Below are 18,930 nucleotides of genomic sequence, written 5' to 3'. Positions count from 1 at the left end.
CAAACTGCAGTGCGAATACTAAAGAACCTGATACAACACTGTGCTAGCATCAGCTATCAGCATCAGCACATCCAGTCTGTAGTGCCTAGGGAAGATCATGTTGCCACTTTACAAATATCCAGCAATGATGTGTTCGCAGCAAAGGCAGCATTAGCTGCTGCTGACCTAATTGAATGAGCATGAACCTTTTTTTGCTAGGGTCATTGTTGAAGTGCTTGTTAACACTCTATTGCACTACAGTACTTTAAAAAAAGCAATTGCACTTCCAGAAATCCCCTCATCTCAGTCAAAAAACAATGGGAGTACAATATGGGTTATGAAATAAACCCTGCCCAATGGACTAAACTGTGGTCTAAACCTCCCTTTAAATCCATATCAGCCAAAATAAGGCAACTCACATTGAAACTTAATCTCTAGATGGTACCTAACAATGCAAAAGGTGGTTCTGACACACCCAGGAACCCCACCAAAATGCTGGAGCGGTTGTACCCTTTTGGACATCAGTCCTACAAGAAATAGGCAAAATAACAAAACAGGTACTAGAAGCCACCCGAGAACTGGCCCTACTGAATATTTTCCAAGGCAGTAGGCACATTCACACTCCAAAGAACTCATAACCCACCTATGCTCAGCAGCCAGGATCATCATAACTAGACACACGAGGTGTGAACATAAGCCACTGGGACCAAACTGTCTGGGAAAACCTAAGCAACAAATTGAAACTAGCATGGGGACAAACAAAAGAGGATGCCTTCACCCCATTGTGGCTCCCCTTTATTACATACAAAGCCCAACAAGACAAGAACCCACCGACTGCATATGAATTGATATGACTAACTTGACCTAACAACCCTTGCCCCTCACCCATGCAAACAAAACTCACTGCAGTCAACTGAAGGCAATCAAGCAGGCCTTGCCTCCCAAATCTCCCTCACCGCCAGTGAAGACGAATGAATAGAAAGAGAACCTACCCATGTGACGCTGACACAAAATCTTGCACATAACACTATGTAAAATAATGAACATTTAATACTCCTCCCCCCCCTTCTCCCCCAACCTTTTATTGACTAAAACATTAGCGTCTCATGTCGAATATGACTGATCTGTAGAAAGGACTCTGAACTGAAAACAGATGCTGTTTGTACTCATGTAACCCAATAAAAATTAATTTTAAAAAAGCAATTGCACTTCAGAATTAGTGACAAGGCATTTATGGCATTGTTCTAGCTCCCCCTTTTGGGTTACATGTTCTGAACAACAGTCACATTATCCAGAATAGATCTGGTCAGATGGGTATAGTCAGCATTTCATGAGCTCGAAATAAGTATTTTGCTTGCAGCCAATCACTTTAAGCCACTATGAATTACATTCAATAATGTCAAAATACATTTCAGTATATGTGTAATGTGGTATAAGACTACCAATGCTCCATTTTGTTTTGGATGGTTTAAACCATTACCATTGCAAGTTGCAAAGAACCCTGTATACTGCATGCATGCATACGTCCATTTATTTAAATGGGTTTCTCTCACTTTTCCAATGCAAATTGTAAAGGCAACATGACTAAATCACTTTATACAGCATATTAAAGCATTGCATTATCTTTTGCCATTTTTAATGTCAACACACAAGATGTACTACATGTTTGACAGACTTTTTGTGTTCCTTTTCAAGGTCTTTACAATTTGTAGCAGCACACCCCAGTTCTAATGTTTTGATAACCATGGCAAGCAATGAATCTGTTCCATTGGCCGCTGGAATAACAAAATAGAGGAATAAACATTTATATGATACAATCATACTTGCATGTAATCAATTTCGGATTAGGTTGTAAAGAGAATAAAGTGGAGATCATATTATCACACCCCATGAGAAACTGAATTTGAATGAAAGCCATACCTTATATCTCTTCTTATGAAATTAAAGATGTTCCAGCCACTGATGCACTCTATAGTTTGATGGTTAAATTGTTGGTTCTAGCAGATTTGCATTTGTTTTAACATGCGTGCTTCCGGTAGACTTGGACAGATGTACGGTGACACCGTGCTGGCTTCATGATGGTAGTGCTAACAAATCTTCCATCCAATCTTCCATTTTGCTTTTTTTTTTTAATTAATAAAAAAAATGTAGTACTTGCAGTTTACAGAAGAAAGATTAGTCCTAGGAGCTGCTTGTCTGGAAACAATCTTAGAGAAGTATTGCCACTTTATTTTACATACATCATTTTACTTCAATCTCTAACAATATAAACCCATGAACAACAGCACCAGAAACAGAAATTATGCTCCGTTACAAGTCGTAACTTAGTACAATTTTCACAAATATATGTTCTGTAAATGCAAATATAATTTTTTTCAGATAAAATAAAAATATAATAATCTAGACCTCTTTATGGTTTGGCATTACAGATTAGTAAAGCATTCTTCAGCCTTAGCTGTCTTTCACTCCCTCCTTTCCTTATGGTTTCTATTATCTATGTAAAGTGAGGTACTGTATTAGGTAGTTACAATTCATGAATCTTGTGGGGAATGTGCAACCCGTTAATTTTCCTGCCAGCTTTCATACAGCTTTGATCCAAAAAGAATATGTGCAGAGCAGCTTGTCTGTGCCTGGAAATGTTAAATAGTAGATGAGCTTTTTTCATTCATGCAACCCTTCAGTTCTCTGGAGCTTATGGAGATAAAAAGGAAAGCCTAGAATCGGAAGCAAATAATCTTCTAGAAAGTGCTTCTGGTGAAAGAAGGAAGCATGAGATGGTTGGATTTTAAGCGGCATATTATTTCAATGAAGTTATATGGGTTGATGCAGCTAATTTTGTCCACAGTTCCTATTTCACATACTGTATGAGATGATGATACACTACAAAAGTGTTCGATGTTACTATGAAGTGTGATGAAGTAATGTTTATTTGAATTAAGTTTTAATGGGTGTTGGGTAATATGTTCTGACATTTGTACTACATTGTGATGCATTTGACATGGGAAGTTTTCTGTCTGCTCCTGTGGAAGTTAGTTTACCTGCCGCTTGGGGCCTTAACTAACAGCTGCAATAATTTTTGAATTTTCAGTTTGGCACCATTGGCTGGAGCTAGACTAGAGGGGCCAGAAAAAAGTACATATTTAGCCAGGTGCTGGTTAGTTGGCGACAGCTGGACTTGTTGGTGCTTGGTGTCATGGAGACAGCCAGAAGAAGACAGCAGAGGAAGAGCAGCAGTGAAAAAGAAGGAAGGCCTGGGTGGAGTGGCTTGTGGGAAAAGACTTGCTGGGGATAGCTGAATCACAAAGGCATTTACCCTTTTCCAACCTGATAAATATGCCAAACAGTACAATTTTATGTGCTAAGCTATACATAATGCTTTTTTTGGTTTTTAAGTAGTAAATTAAGCTGAGATGATATAAGAATTATGTACTGCATATATTTCAATTCTCACCCCCCCCCCAAAAAAAAATTTCAAAACATTTTTTCTGGAAAACAAAAAAATTCCAGGGGATGAACATGTCCAGAAATGGTACATTTCATTCTCTACGTATGACCAATATGGGTTTGGGTCACACAGACCTGTATGTAGAGCTATATGTAAAGTCCTCCCATCAAAAGGCTGGACTCCAGTCTCACATGCCAAAGGAGACACAACATTATTCAGAGACGGGCTGCTAGATCCTTTTTATATCCTTCTTGTTTCAAGGGACCAGCACTTACTCCTGTAAGCATCAGTTTCATGTCTAGGTTGCGAACAACTTAAATATCAGCCTGCTGCAGCTGTTGCCATTCAAAGGCTGAGCTCAGAGACGGATCGAAACAATCACGTTCCTGCTCTTTGACAAGTTCTAGGAAAACCTGCACAATACAGTAAAAAAAAAGGGGGGGTTTCTTCAGCTAAGTAGTGCTTGAAAGGCATCACATTTCTTTTCTTTGGATCATTCTGATGAAAATGAAGATAATTAAATTTCAGTCCTATTATGTACAGATGTGACCTAAATCTGTCATTGTTTTTAAGGAAGGGACCCTACTCCATCATGTCAGTTGCCATTTCCTTTAAATATGGCAAATTATTAGCAGTCTCAATCCAGAATGTGTGCCTAACTGCTCAAAAATTGTAAGCTGAACATTTTCTTTAAAAAAACCCCACCCTGATGAACTCCATATTTTTTTAGCTAATCCAAGAACTCAAAAAACAACAAGAAAACACTTCATGCATCTCCAAGGAAGTGGGGAAATCTTTCTACTGTCTGTACACAAACTAATGATCACGATAAGGAAAAGATGCTACAGGGAGAAAATCAAGGGTAAAAAAAAAATCACCCTCCCTTATTCAGGACCTGCAAGAAACAGCTAACTCGCCCCATGGGCTGGTTTCTCCCCCTTTTGTATGCAATGGAATCACATAGCTACACAATATATAAAGCAGAAGAAACCAAGGAATCCACCTGTGGGGCTCCTCCCCACCTCCCAGTTCTTCCCAGGAAGAATCTCCATTTCCCCCTGTTTAGTATGTCAGAGCAATGCCATTCCACTGACTCCAGTAGGGGCAATCTGAGAGGCCAGAAAAATCTCCTCGGCTGAGGTTTTAAGGGTGACCCTTTGCCTTGCCCCACTTCTTTTCAGAGCCAGGCTCAGGAGAACTTCACCAGATCCCTAAAAGTGGTTTTGCAGAAAATTCCCAATTGGATAGATAATCCTTCGTTCTGGATGCAGAGATCCAGCACTGCCTGGGGAGGCACTTGCCAAGCTCTCTTGGCACCATAGCTATCAACTTTCAGATTTGAAAATAAGGGATCAGCAGCCTCAAAAATAAGGGATCAGCAGCCTCACCTGTCCCAGGGACAGTCTACAGGATATCTAACAATCTGGGATAGCAGCGGGAAACGGCGCTGGAATAAGGGAATTTCCCACAAAAAAAGGGAAGGTTGACAGCTACGCTTGGCACTATTTTTCTAATCCAGCAGAGGAAGCCCACGAGGAAGCTGAATTGTGGTGATTGCAGTGCTACAAATTCCACCATGCAATTGTATTTGAAAATCGCATTACCTGCTCCAAGGTGTTCAAAGAAAAGCTGTACTCCTCAAAGCTGAAGCTTCGTTTAGCTGTGTGGATAAAAAGCCAATTATGGTTTGGTTGACCCAAATCAGCTTGATAGGTTCTTTTCATGGGAATGACTGAATTTCAGTGCCAGAGGATCTGCTTTTTATTTAGAAGGTTCTTTCTGGGTTACTGGAGAACCTTTGCCAGTCAGCAAAGACAATGCTAGATGGACCCGATGGTCTGACTCTGCATAAGGCAGCTTTCTATGTTCCCATGATGCACCTTGCACCTTCATTCATGCAAGATGGGTGTCTCTTCAACACCCCAGATGTCTGAGGGTGCAGCATTTGGAGCAAGAGCACACAAATACGTAGAAAATAAATAAATAATAATAATAATAATAATTTATTATTTATACCCTGCCCATCTGGCTGGGTTTCCCCAGCCACTCTGGGCGGCTTCCAACAGAATATTAAAATACAATAAACAGGGCTGCCTTCAGATGTCTTCTAAAAGTCTGGTAGTTGTTCTCTTTGACATCTGGTGGGAGGGTGGGTGCCACTACCGAGAAGGCCCTCTGCCTGGTTCCCTGTAACTTGGCTTATCACAGCGAGGGAACCTCTGAGATACAATATGCCTCTACATTCCCTTAATGTGCTGGGTGTTACACATCTTTCTAGAGGTAGGAAAGGCCTACCTAGTGAGTCGGAAGGAGGGATCTTCTCTGCTGTGCATAGAGGGAAGGAAAGGGGGCAATACCTAAATCAGGTGGGCATTAAAATATCTTCCACAAACAACTGCACAGTCTGTCTGGACGTACCTTCCTCTAACATGGAGAAGGCCTTCGATAGAGGCAGCGCATCTTCCATTGGGATCTTGTAGGCCAACAAAGTGGATATCCTAAGGGCAGGGGGAAATCAACTCAGTCACCAGAACGGCTTTGATCCAATTGGAGTAAGTGTAGTGCAAGCAGTCTGTGTGTAGACAGCCCTGGTTAAAAAACCAAAGTCCAGTATGGGGGAATGGGGGGAGTTGAATCTAGCATGCACACATACATGCACACACACAGAGAGAGGAGAGAAACTTTTCCTGCTGAGCAACAAGACTAGATTTTTATATGGTCTCCTTGTGCACAGCCTTGGCTGTTGGCAGCAGCGTGCTTTGGGCTCTCAAATTTCAATGGCACCCCCCACCTCTCTCACTCTATTCTACAGCCTTCTGGTGCTTCCTTGGGCAGCGCACAGTGCAATCACACTGGTTGCACGCCACCCTAAAACCGCCTCTGCTGTTGGTTTCAAAAGGGAGCCACACGTGAGTTTCCTCATCCACCCATGGATAGAAACAGAAGCCACCTGAAATGGGGAGTGTGGGGCCGTCTCCAGAAATAACACCTGCTCAGTATGTGGCAGGTCCACGTGCTGGTTCATTGGGGCCTAGAGGGATGGGGGACAGGAAGATGCAGAAGGGCATTCTGTCCCCATCTTGTTCATCTGGCCCATTACCAAAAGCTCAAGGAGGGTAAGTAAGAGGGTATACAAGAACATAAAGGGACCCCTGACCATAAGGTCCAGTTGTGGTCGACTCTGGGGTTGCGGCGCTCATCTCGCTTTATTGGCCGAGGGAGCCGGCGTACAGCTTCCGGGTCATGTGGCCAGCATGACTAAGCCGCTTCTGGCGAACTAGAGCAGCGCACATAAACGCCGTTTACCTTCCTGCCAGAGCGGTACCTATTTATCTACTTGCACTTTGATGTGCTTTCGAACTGCTAGGTTGGCAGGAGCAGGAACCGAACAATGGGAGCTCACCCCGTCACGGGGATTCAAACCGCCGACCTTCTGATCGGCAAGTCCTAGGCTCTGTAGTTTAACCCACAGCGCCACCCGCATCCCTCTGAACATAAACTATAGTAACCAAAAATAATTCAGGAAATTATGTGTCAAGCTGCAGGAAAAACACTGCAGTTACCTTTCTTGACGAGCTGCATGTGGGAAGATCTGTAGAATATGAGTATTCAGAAGCTCCCCGTGGTCCACGCCCTTAACTTTTATTTGGAGCAAATAATTTTTGCCAAATTTGCTTTTCAGATACTGAATAGAACCAAGACACCTGCAGAAGGAAGGAATCAGCATTTGTGACATTTGGATTTGGGGATTGAAGATAATGTTTTGTTATAGAAAGTGGTTTTGTTGAGTGTTATATTGGAGTGGATGAAGTTATTATTGTTTATATATAGCGGACATATGAAGAATGGGAAGTTCTTTAGTTTCTGAACTTTATCTTTTCCTCTTTCTTTCTTTCTTTCTTTCTTTCTTTCTTTCTTGCTATGTTTTTATTTTATTTCGATCAATGCTGATAAAAAAGATATTTGATATTAAGTTTTGTATTTTTCTTTATAAACCCTAATAAAATTTATTTTAAGAACACACTTTAAACAGTTATTGTCAAAAACGTAACAAATTATAAGTTGAACACAGCGAGCTTCAGAATCAGAAGAATCTTTATTTGCATCAGCCACTAGCCATAGCAATAAAACAAAATACAATGTACAGTGGTGCCTCGCAGGATGAAAACCCGCTAGACGAAAGGGTTTTCCGTTTTTGAGTTGCTTCGCAAGACGATTTTCCCTATGGGCTTGCTTCGCAAGACGGAAACGTCTTGCGAGTCTTGCGAGTCTTGCGATTTTTTTCGCTCCCCCCCCCTTTTTCTAAGCCGCTAAGCTGCTAATAGCCTTTTAGCCGCTAAGCCGCTAAGCCTTTAATAGCCGCTAAGTCGCTAAGCCGCTAATAGCGCTAATCCGCTAAGCCGCTAATAGGATTGCTTCGCAAGACGAAAAAAACGCTAGACGAAGAGACTTGCGGAACGGATTATTTTCGTCTTGCGAGGCACCACACTACTGAAGATAGAGGTAAAAACTTAACTATACGGAAAACTTCTTATGAGAAGGTGGAAAAAGAGTAAGAAGAAACTTTTGCCCCATCAGCACAACAGCTGTTTATGGCATCCTAATATGCTGGAAAACAAAATGCAAGTTGAAGCTCACCTGAGCTGTCCAGTCACCATGATGGCTACTCTGTCACACACTGCCTCAGCTTCTTCCATGTGGTGAGTTGTCAAAATGGCTCCTTGGTCTTTGTCCTTCAGCGCAGTGAGGATTGCTTTCCTGCAGTCAACATAAGATTTACTAGGGTGGAGTAGGGTTGAAGGAGCCGTAAACAGCCTGGTTCCTAGCAGACATTATTGTCTGGTACAGTGGTACCTCGGGTTAAGTACTTAATTCGTTCCAGAGGTCCGTACTTAACCTGAAACTGTTCTTAACCTGAAGCACCACTTTAGCTAATGGGGCTTCCCGCTGCCACCACGCCGCCGGAGCATGATTTCTGTTCTCATCCTGAAGCAAAGTTCTTAACCTGAGGTACTATTTCTGGGTTAGCGGAGTCTGTAACCTGAAGCGTACGTAACCTGAAGCGTATGTAAGTACCACTGTATTTCAAAAAGGCACTGAAGAAATTCACAGTACTTACTCGGATTCCTAAATGCAAGTACATCATTATAAGCATACATTTTGTTTTGAGTGATATGCTGTTATGTATTGCAAATTCACAAACTTGCTTCGAGATATTAAGTGTATGAGTCACTCACCACACTTGGCGCTTTCCTTTAGGATCCATTCCTGCTGTTGGTTCATCTAATAGCATCACTGCAGGATTACTCAGCATGCTCAGGGCAAAGCATAACTAAAATGAAGGAAATAATAATAACCATTTAAAGTTGCTTCAAACATTTGATAGGATATAGTTTTTTTGGGGGGGAAGTAAGTACAAATACAACTAATAATATTTGCAGAGGGTTCTGGACGACAGATGAGTCTGTGGTGACAGTTGCCCAGGTGCAGAAACCCAGAAAAGTATCAATATGTGAGTGAGAACTGCATTATCCGTCTCACAGTCCACTGTGGCAAAATTATTTGTTTCAGTGCAAAGGAAACAACGGGGGAAAGAATAATGAATTATGTATTGTTTGTGGACTGAAACAACAACAACAGCAAATGCAAAACAAAGTGGTACATGCTGGGTTCATTTCCATTTCGGAAACAGGATGGATAAACAAGCATTGGCAATTTCTGTTCTCATTACCACTTTTGTCAGAATTCTCCTACGTCCCTAGTGAGACCAAACTAAAACATGCCGAATGCTCGGACAGGCAAATAAGCCAGTAAGAGATTTTGATAATACATTTCATTTTGGAACCCTTTTTCCTTGAAGAAACTGAGGTTGGTGGACAAGCAAGGCAATTAGGACTTCCAAGGATAATTTTCAGTCCCAAAGTTTTGAATGGACACACCCTGGTAAGACTGCAGCATATTTAGAGCAGAAGGTCTGTTAAGAACTAAGGTGTGGATATGTTGTTGAAATCACCGAGACAGCAATCTGCACCATGGACTACATTGTTCTGTGATCCTCTTGAATTGCATCTTCTTATTCACAACCAGTCCAATGAACTCAAAAGACAGGCTAATCTCCCAGCCAGCATAACATAATGACATACAATGTAGATGTTAATAAACCACGGCTGGCTCCAGGTTTGCACACTGTATCCACCTGCCATGCGAGTAAGCCGCCCTCCTTGTAGTGGGCCGTGGATGGCCCTGATTTTTAATGTTTTGTATTCAGTGGTCCATGTTTGCCTGAGCTTGAGTCTGGACTAAGAACTCTGAGCTCCTGTGTTCTGATTCGATACAAGATATCCAATCATAGAACATTTCAGGATTTGATTTGCAGCCAATCACGTTAGGAGTGGGAGTGGCCAAGGCCTCCAGAAATGTATATAAGCAGTTGCTTTGCCCCTGTTATCCAGTTCTGTAGTTCAATAAAGGTTCTTGCTGTTATCACTGTGTCTTGCCTCATGGGAACCTACACTTCAGTTAACAGAACAGGGAAGTGGGAGAGAGCAGTTTCTCTCTGTAGACAGGCAGATGAGATGGACTTCCCCGCAAACAACAGCAGCGAAGAGGTGGAGGTGGCAGTGTCGGTGAAGACCAGGATGCAGCAATGTGGGGAAGGAGGAAAATAGGCAGTGCAGTGGCAAAGAACTAGCGCTGACTGAGCAACAAACCCAAGTACCTTGTGATGCCGCTTGGGCTCTAGCCATTAAGGTAAAGGTAAAGGGACCCCTGACCATTAGGTCCAGTCGCGGACGACTCTGGGGTTGCGGCGCTCATCTTGCTCTATAGGCCAAGAGAGCTGGCATTTTGTCCACAGTCATGTGGCCAGCATGACTAAGCCGCTTCTGGCAAACCAGAGCAGCACACGGAAACGCCGTTTACCTTCCCGCCGGAGTGGTCCCTATTTATCTACTTGCACTTTGACGTGCTTTCGAACTGCTAGGTTGGCAGGAGCAGGGACCAAGCAACGGGAGCTCACCCCGTCACGGGGTTTTGAACCGCCGACCTTCTGATCGGCAAGTCCTAGGCTCTGTGGTTTAACCCACAGTGCCACCCGCGTCCATTAGCCAACATTAAATATTTGGCAACCGCTTCAAGAAACTAACAAAACACAGAACTTACTTTCCTTCTCAGTCCAGCAGGTAATGCCTTAGCAGCCGTTTTCAAATGGTCCTGGAGTTCTAGAGCTTGAACTATTCTGAAAGAAAGGGCAGAAGAAACGACATCTGGAGTATTCTAGAATGGATCTCTTTTGCATAAGAATTACAGGGGAGGTTGCAAGTGAATCTCAGGGATGCTGTTATGATACTGGATGGAGATGAACCACGTGTGCTATTTGTCAGCGTAAGAACTTAGTGCTAACTGCCCACCTCCCAAGGAGAAATGTCAATGCTAAAATCAATTAGCTTTCAAAGTCCAACGATTCTGTCAAGTATAGAATGAGACGCTTTGCACTCAGTAGCCCAAAAACTAAGAGATAGGAAGTGTACCATGAAAGCAGGATCTTTTGCTGCCCTTACCGACTGATAGCAACACCAGCTGAGTCTTTCTGCATCCCTTTCACAGCTGCATTAATCTCCAGATGTTCTTTCATGGTCAGGCTGGGCCAGAGGGCATCCTCTTGGGGACAGTAGCCAAGAAAACCGATAGCATTTTCTTCCGTTGCAGCTGCATCAGCTCCTTTCATCAGGATCTGTCCAAAATATTGTGGCCCCATTTAAATTTGTCCAACATGAGTCATCTTTTGAAATATAAAAGTCCTATCTAGGAAATTAAAGGCCAGCCCTCAATCTTCTACCTCCCATGCAAAAATCCCTCCCTGTTACTAGTCCTAGATGGGAATCTGCTATTGATGCCATTGACATACTACTCTTTGTAATGCATTGAAGTTGACTTTTGCAGTGATAGTGCATCTGTTCATGAAAAAGAAGAGTACATTTTAGTGCTCACACCTACCTGTCCAGCTGTTGGATCTGTGTCTCCAGTTATCATATTCATTGTTGTACTTTTACCAGCTCCATTGGGTCCAAGTAGCCCCAAAATTTCTCCTAGAACAACACACATACACTTTTGTAAGGATACTACACATTATCCCAGCAAATAAAATAAAATATTAAAATAAAATAAAATAATTTATTACTTATACCCCACCCATCTGGCTGGGTTTCCCCAGCCACTCTGGGCGGCTCCCAATAGAATATTAAAAACACAATAAATACATCAGACATTAAAAACTTCCCTGAAAAGGGCTGCCTTCAGATGTTTTCTATTTCCTTGACATCTGTCGGGAGGGCCTTCCACAGGGAGGGTACCACTACTCAGAAGGCCCTCTGCCTGGTTCCCTGTAACTTCGCTTCTAGCAGAGAATCAACAAAAGACTCTCAGATGAGGACCTCGGTGTCCGAGCTGAACTGGGGGTGGAGATGCTCCTTCAGGTATACTGGACCAAGGCCGTTTAGGGCTTTAAAGGTCAGCACCAACACTTTGAAATGTGTTGGAAACGTACTGGGAGCCAATGAAGGTCTTTCAGGACCAGTGTTATATGGTCTCAGATAGCTATATTTATAAGAAATATTGCAAGGATACTACACATTATCACAACAAACAAAATAAAAGAAGGGTAGCTATATTCATAAGAAATATTGCACTCTCAGTTGCCTCAGTCATCTTCCCAGGTACTACTCAAAGTCTTTACAATTGGATATGATCATTAGATTTAGGTTTAGGTTCCCTATAATTATTTTAGACTCTAGAGAAGTGTGTTTTTTAATGTTGATTTTTGATATAGTAAAACGGCTTACACAAAACTTAAAATAACTTTTTAAACAGCCTGATTCCCTGGGAGCAACAAATGCTCTTCTTCTATAAGTTCTGCTTAGTTTTAACTTTCTGCAACAGTGAAGAAAATTTTCTTGGGTACAATGGAGAGAAAAGTGACGAATCACCCCACTATTTCCAAAGCCCTGCCGGTTTGCATCAGCCGGTCTGGGAGTACCTTCCACTGAAACCAATACAGTGGTACCTCAGGTTAAGTACTTAATTCGTTCTGGAGGTCCATTCTTAACCTGATGCACCACTTTAGCTAATGGGGCCTCCTGCTGCCACCACGCTGCTGCTGCACGATTTCTGTTCTCATCCTGAAGCAAAGTTCTTAACCCAAGGTACTATTTCTGGGTTAGCGGAGTCTGTAACCTGAAGCGTCTGTAACCTGAAGCGTCTGTAACCCAAGGTACCACTGTAGTGATGAAATTACCCAACCCATCTCCAAGCTGCCATTGGTAACAAGCCCAATCCTGGTTTCCATCTAGGAAGAAGAGGGTCTTTTGGGTTCAATAGATTCAAGTCTGGCTCTGCTTCTGGCTTTCCTCAGTAACACCGCCTTTCTGGGGCTACTGTGTTACGAAAAAGGAGCAATGCAGCAGCGAGTTGCAGCTGGCTGGAAAGCCAGACAGGATGTTGATGTTTGGGACTGTACCGTGGGAACAAAGGGACAGTCTATTCACTGTACTGAGCATCGGATGTTAGCTCAGAGTGTCATCTGACCTGTACTGGAAGTACAGGGGGAGGAGTATTCTATCTTTGCTGTTGGTGTTAAGAGAGTGCAGACACGTTTCTCTGTACTGCTGGAAAGACAGAAATAAAGACATGTAAATACATTTCTGTATGTCTCTTTCCCCTCCCTGGGGATGGCAGGGAAGAGGGGAAGAGTGGTGTGTTCTTCTCACGTTTGAGGAGGATCGCCGATAGAGATCTCGCCTGATCTTGCCGGGAGACGCAGACGGGGAGGTCAACAAGGAACTCAAGCCGGGTGCCTGGAGAGTGGCCAATTCCTCTGATAAGGCTTGATTCCGACATCCTGCCAGTAAAAATGCTGCAACTGGTAGATCAATGGCAGCGAAACTTTCAACAGCAGCTGTGGCCCCATGCCAGCAAAGGGGCACCTGCACCACTCAGAACCCAAGCAGCCAGCAGATCTGGGGTTTAGGATTGGGCTGCCCCTATACTGATTCCTTTCCTTCCTATCTGAGTCCCTTACAGTATATCCAAATGTCAAGCACCCCCCAAAATGACTACAAAGTCAAAGTTATGCTTTTCCTTGGCCAAGCTGTAACAGTAATTTTCCATTGCCAGCAAACCTTTTTTAACACAGAAGGAGACACTTTTGGTGGCCACTTTCCCCAGCGTCTTGCTTTTCTTGCCACAGGAACAAGCCTTCTCACTTCTGTATTCTTTGCGCAAGTTGCTGACTAGGATAACTGGTCTCTAAATAGGTGCAGAAGAGAGAAGCTTGCTTACGGCACATATACATACAGAATAATAATAATAATAATAATAATAATAATAATAATAATAATAATAATAATTAATAAATAAATAAATAAATTGTATTTATATCCCGCCCTCCCCAGCCGAAGCCGGGCTCAGGGCAGCTAACAACAATAAAACAGTACAAAAGTACAGCACAAACAACATTATAAAATTAATTAATTCAAGCCACTGGCAACCATTGGGCCAGAGCTCCGCAAAGATTGCCGAGGGAGGGAGTCAGGCTGTGCCCTGGCCAAAGGCTCTTGTGACAGAATGTTCCACCAGATCGGAGCCACAGCCGAAAAAGCCCTGGCTCTGGTTGAGGCCAGCCTAACTTCTCTGTGGCCTGGGACCTTCAAGATGTTTTTATTTGAAGACCGTAAGGTCCTCCGTGGGGCATACCAGGAGAGGCAGTCCCGTAGGTACCTTTGGTTTAAGTGGGTCAAAGCAAGAACCATGGAAGACATTCTGCTTCAGACAGAAACATAGGAAGAAGTTGACTTATAATAAGCCAGGCTATTTGTCTATTTACTCTCTGACTGGTGGCAGCACCCCAAGATAACAGGCAGAGGATTTCCACGCCCTCTACCTGAATAGTAAAGAGAGGCAGAGGATTAACTCTGAAGCCTTCCTGTACGCAAAGCATGAGCTCTATCAGTGAGCTGTGATCCCACTCCAAAGCTAAATGCCTCACGTATACATCATTGGATAGTACTAACTGTGCCAGCATCCCCATCACACACCTGTGCAATCCAAACAACTGTCAGAACTGTGGCATATTAAGAAACCAGATAAAGATGATGTAAGAAAAGATGATGCTTCAAGACCCAGATCCCAGAATTATTGTTAGGTCAAGTAGCTCACCTTAACATTAATATGTTAATATTAATAAGCCAAAACAGTGGTTCCCAATCGGTGGTCTGCATAACCATTCACATAACAAAAGCTATTGTAGAGATATCAACATTTTCAAAAGTATGGGGGTGCATGGCTTGGCTTTTGAAAAACAGGGTATCTGCGGTACTTAGTTTTCCAGCACCTAAGGTACTGACACTCTTCTTCCGGACACTAATATCTCATCCCTACATAGAGCTCTGTTTATCTAGGAGGCCTCAGTCCTTTTCTCTTAGCATCTCTTCCTCCACTTTTTCCAGCTTTTATAAGAAGTACCCGTGGAGTGCCAAAAATGTTAGGTGTTTGAGCCTTAAAAGCTTATTTTCCAGAGTGACCATAAGTTGGAGCAGGCATCAAGTTACAGTACACAAGCAAATCACTGCAATGAATATCAGAGCAAGCTATAAAGCCTTTCTAAAACAAGGAAATCACAATAATTCTGCTTTACCTCTTCCTGATTTGCAGAGGCCAGTGCACTCTGAACTCTTGCCCTTTCCTCTTGAACATCTCTATCATCGCCCTGACTGTCCTCTTCAGGATTCCGATGGCTGCTCTTTCTCTGTGGAGAAATCCTACAGATCAAAGACACCACACAAAGTGTTTCAAAAGCACTGCACACCAAGGAATGAATTCCATTCTTAAGTAGGAAAGCAGAAAACAGTCCATAAGGAAGCGAGAATCTCTGAACTTAATGTGCAAACTCGTCACAGCCCAGAAAATGCTGCCTTACAAAACTACATCTGCCTTTGCAGATAACTGTCCCAATATATAACTGTCCCAATATATCTAGCCCCCCCCGATACACATATCGGGGGGGGGGGGCTAGGCAGAAACATATGCATAATTATAGTTTGTATATCCCTAGCCACAGTATTATTGTTGTATGAATTTTGTTGTGGTGGTGGGGGACAGTCCACATGATGCCCCAAGTCCCTTCCAATCTTTTCCTTCCTCTATCTGTAGGGGGGGTAGGAGGTATGAGAGCAAGCTCATCAAGCCAATCTCTCTAGGCAATGGCTGTGGCTGAGTAGATAAGCAACACAATAAGCATGATTGCTCTGCGCCATACCACAGATCTGGATCCTGTCCGGAGCCTGGGTGTAGGCTAGGGCCATGGCACGACTCCATCGGTGACCCTGGCGGTGCTCTTAATTGATGTATATCATAGGGCTCCCCCCTACCGGTGGTTTACCCTAATGAGACTCCCTGCAGACGGGCAGAAATCAGGATATAATTTCGCCCTATGCCTAAGGCAAACCGCTCACATCTGTAACCAATAAAGGTAAAGGTAAAGGGACCCCTGACCATAAGGTCCAGTCGTGACTGACTCTGGGGTTGCGGCGCTCATCTCACTTTATTGGCCAAGGGAGCCGGCGTACAGCTTCTGGGTCATGTGGCCAGCATGACTAAGCCGCTTCTGGCGAACCGGAGCAGCGCACGGAAATGCCGTTTAGCTTCCCGCCAGAGTGGTACCTATTTATCTACTTGCACTTTGACGTGCTTTCGAACTGCTAGGTTGACAGGAGCAGGGACCGAGCAACAGGAGCTCACCCCGTCGCGGGGATTCAAACCGCCGACCTTCTGATCAGCAAGTCCTAGGCTCTGTGGTTTAACCCACAGTGCCACCCGCGTCCCTTCTGTAACCAATAAAGTTGTTGCCTATTTTATCCCACTAAGCTAAGCATTTGTGTCTGTGTGTCTATTATCTAAGGGAACTGTGGAGCCCGGGGCCTCGCCAGGCAAATACAAGAACAATAGCCAGTGTAGTATAAGCTAGGCAGAAAAGAGGTGGAGAGGCTGGAGACACAAGAGACATGCTTGCTCTGTGCTGGGCTTTGGGGCTTCCCTGGAAGCTTAATGGGAAAGCAAGATCTGTTGGGAAGTTAATGCTGTTAAGGCCCCTCCAGTTCCGGCCAGTCTCAAGAAAACTGAACTTGAGAATGTGCTGAAACCCCTGGAATCTCTCACCATTTGGAGACTGGGGTGGTGTGTAACATTATTAAGATCACCATTATTATTATTCTATTTATAAAGTCAGCTCCTGGAGCTAAAGATTGATTGTTAACGATGTTAACATTGTTTTAAAGATTATAAATGCTGTATTGATTTGTTAATCATATAATATGGCTTGCTTTAAATGTGACGTTTATCTTATTTTTTAGTAGTTGATTTGTAAGCAGTGTTTTATAGATTGCAAATGTTCTACGGATGATTTGTTAATTATTCTATTTCATTTATGTTGTTATTTGTGATGTTCTATTATGTTCTATCATGTTATCACTATATATATTTTTTGTTTGTAAGCCGCTTTGGGATTCATTTGAATGAAAAGACACATAGAAATATAATAAATCAAATCAAATCAAAACATATATTCTGCCTATGTGAGGCAATTTTTAAAAATCATACTTTAACAAAAAAATAATATCCTCTTTTTTCAGAAGTTTGGCTCTACGAAAGAAAACAAGCACTCTCATGAAATGAAAGATTCCTAAAAATTATGAAGGTGTTTGTTAAAACTTGCATATCCTCTTTAAAACAACAACTGTGAAATGCATCTTCCTTTGTTGTTTAGTCGTTTAGTCGTGTCCGACTCTTCGTGACCCCATGGACCAGAGCACGCCAGGCACATCTGTCCTCCACTACATCCCGCAGTTTGGTCAAACTCATGCTGGTAACCTCGAAAACACTATCCAACCATCTCGTCCTCTGTCGCCCCCTTCTCCTTGTGCCCTCCATCTTTCCCAGCATCAGTGTCTTCTCCAGGGAGTCTTCTCTTCTCATGAGGTGGCCAAAGTACTGGAGCCTCAGCTTCACGATCTGTCCTTCCAGTGAGCACTCAGGGCTGATTTCCTTAAGAATGGATGTGTTTGATCTTCTTGCAGTCCATGGGACTCTCATCTTCCTTTACACATTGCCAAACACATCAAAGCAGAGTTTTTCAAACCTTTCACACTGGTGACCCCTTTTTAGACATGCATTATTTCGCAACACAGTAATTGAGTTTTACTAGCAAACTGGAGGTTAAACTAACCCCTTCCCAGCCCCAGGAGGAGAATTGGGGTTTGGCTTTTGCTGCCCAACTCCCCATGGGATTCTTTGAGTCCCCTAAGTCCATGATTTTTACCTCAGCATGGGGAGCATTCACACGACACACCTACACACTGCAGCCGACACACTAACCTTTCGCAACACAGAGTTTGGAAATCTCTGCCTTAAAGTTTTCATGAAATAAATAAATAAAGCGAACCAAGGGCTGGGTTAAACTAAAAAAGCCCCGCCAGTGGAAACCTGTTCAAGAACTTCCAAAAGTACAACAGGACTACCCCAACTCCTCCATCCATTACTGCATCAAATTGGCTTGGGGAAGGGGTCCAGAGAACCCCTGGAACAGTAAGTGGGAGGAGAGAGAAGTTGATTCCCTCAGGCCAGCATAGATGCAGAGCCATTTGCTTAGTGCTACACTGAATTACTCCCAGGGGGTATTGGGATTCTTAAGCGCAGAACTAGGAAAACTTGCTTTTTTAAAAGAGAGAGAGAGAGAGAGGAAGAGGGAGAGAGGGGGAGAGAGGGGGAGAGAGAGAGAGAGAGAGAGAGAGAGAGAGAGAGAGAGAGAGAGAGAGAAGAACCTATGGATATAAAAAGTGAGGTACAGATGTACATTGGAAGTCGAACGGAATCCATTCCGGAAGTACGTTCAACTTCCGAAAAGTTCAGAAACCAAGGCACGGCTTCTTATTGGTTCCTGATTGCGCAGGCGCTCCGGAAACAATAGCGGAAGCTGCACCAGACATTCGGCTTAAAAAAAAAAAACATTCGAAAACCGGAACACTCACTCATAAGCAGGTTAACCATATGTGTACAAACCTAAACACAGGATCTCTTCTCATAACTGGCCTGCCATATTTTGCCGTCAGACAGCGAAGTAAAAGAATGAGAACCACAATGTGGAAGTAAGGCTAAACAAAACAAAAAACAAAAAAATCAGAAACAACCAATTATGTTCAAGAAGTGTACAGTCCTATAACCAATTTAAGTCACTATATTTGGGCTACAGTCCTATAAACCAGTAGCGGGGGTGGCCTCTTTCCTCTTCATTTGGCCCATGCAGCCATCTGGGGTAAACCAACACACCTGCCAATCATCTGACATCCTAACCATACCATGCCTGGGGCAACTAAGGGGATCTCCCATCTTAACACCACAACACTAAGATCAGAGACAAGCAAGATGCTCTTATCTACAATGTGGTCTTAGTGTTCTAG

At 43.2% G+C, this 18,930-nt stretch overlaps 1 protein-coding gene across 7 annotated transcripts in view; it reads right to left on the bottom strand.

Annotated features, from left to right (window-relative positions):
* Positions 1-1,488: 1,488 nt before the first annotated feature.
* Positions 1,489-18,930, bottom strand: part of LOC114588380 (ABC-type organic anion transporter ABCA8-like) — a 68,879-nt gene continuing 51,437 nt past the window's right edge. For 2 of the 7 annotated variants that reach the window (XM_077924043.1, XM_077924042.1), the window contains exons 28-39: positions 18,533-18,624; positions 15,114-15,237; positions 13,600-13,726; positions 11,420-11,511; positions 10,984-11,156; positions 10,586-10,661; positions 8,662-8,756; positions 8,063-8,182; positions 6,988-7,128; positions 5,843-5,922; positions 5,029-5,084; positions 1,489-3,837 (exon numbers count right to left, since the gene is read on the bottom strand). In XM_077924043.1, coding sequence (XP_077780169.1) covers positions 3,739-3,837; positions 5,029-5,084; positions 5,843-5,922; positions 6,988-7,128; positions 8,063-8,182; positions 8,662-8,756; positions 10,586-10,661; positions 10,984-11,156; positions 11,420-11,511; positions 13,600-13,726; positions 15,114-15,237; positions 18,533-18,624 — 1,275 coding nt within the window. In that variant the 3' untranslated portion in view covers positions 1,489-3,738. Of the gene's footprint in view, positions 3,838-5,028; positions 5,085-5,842; positions 5,923-6,987; positions 7,129-8,062; positions 8,183-8,661; positions 8,757-10,585; positions 10,662-10,983; positions 11,157-11,419; positions 11,512-13,006; positions 13,087-13,188; positions 13,320-13,599; positions 13,727-15,113; positions 15,238-18,532; positions 18,625-18,930 lie in introns of those variants that run through there. The other 5 variants (XR_013391791.1, XM_028713649.2, XR_013391793.1 and 2 more) reach the window with 5 other exon arrangements.

This window comes from Podarcis muralis, chromosome 2 (genome assembly GCF_964188315.1).
Source record: "Podarcis muralis chromosome 2, rPodMur119.hap1.1, whole genome shotgun sequence".
Lineage (NCBI taxonomy): Eukaryota > Metazoa > Chordata > Lepidosauria > Squamata > Lacertidae > Podarcis > Podarcis muralis.
The sequence above is the reverse complement of the archived record's forward strand: the minus strand, read 5'-3'. Positions and strand labels throughout refer to the sequence as shown.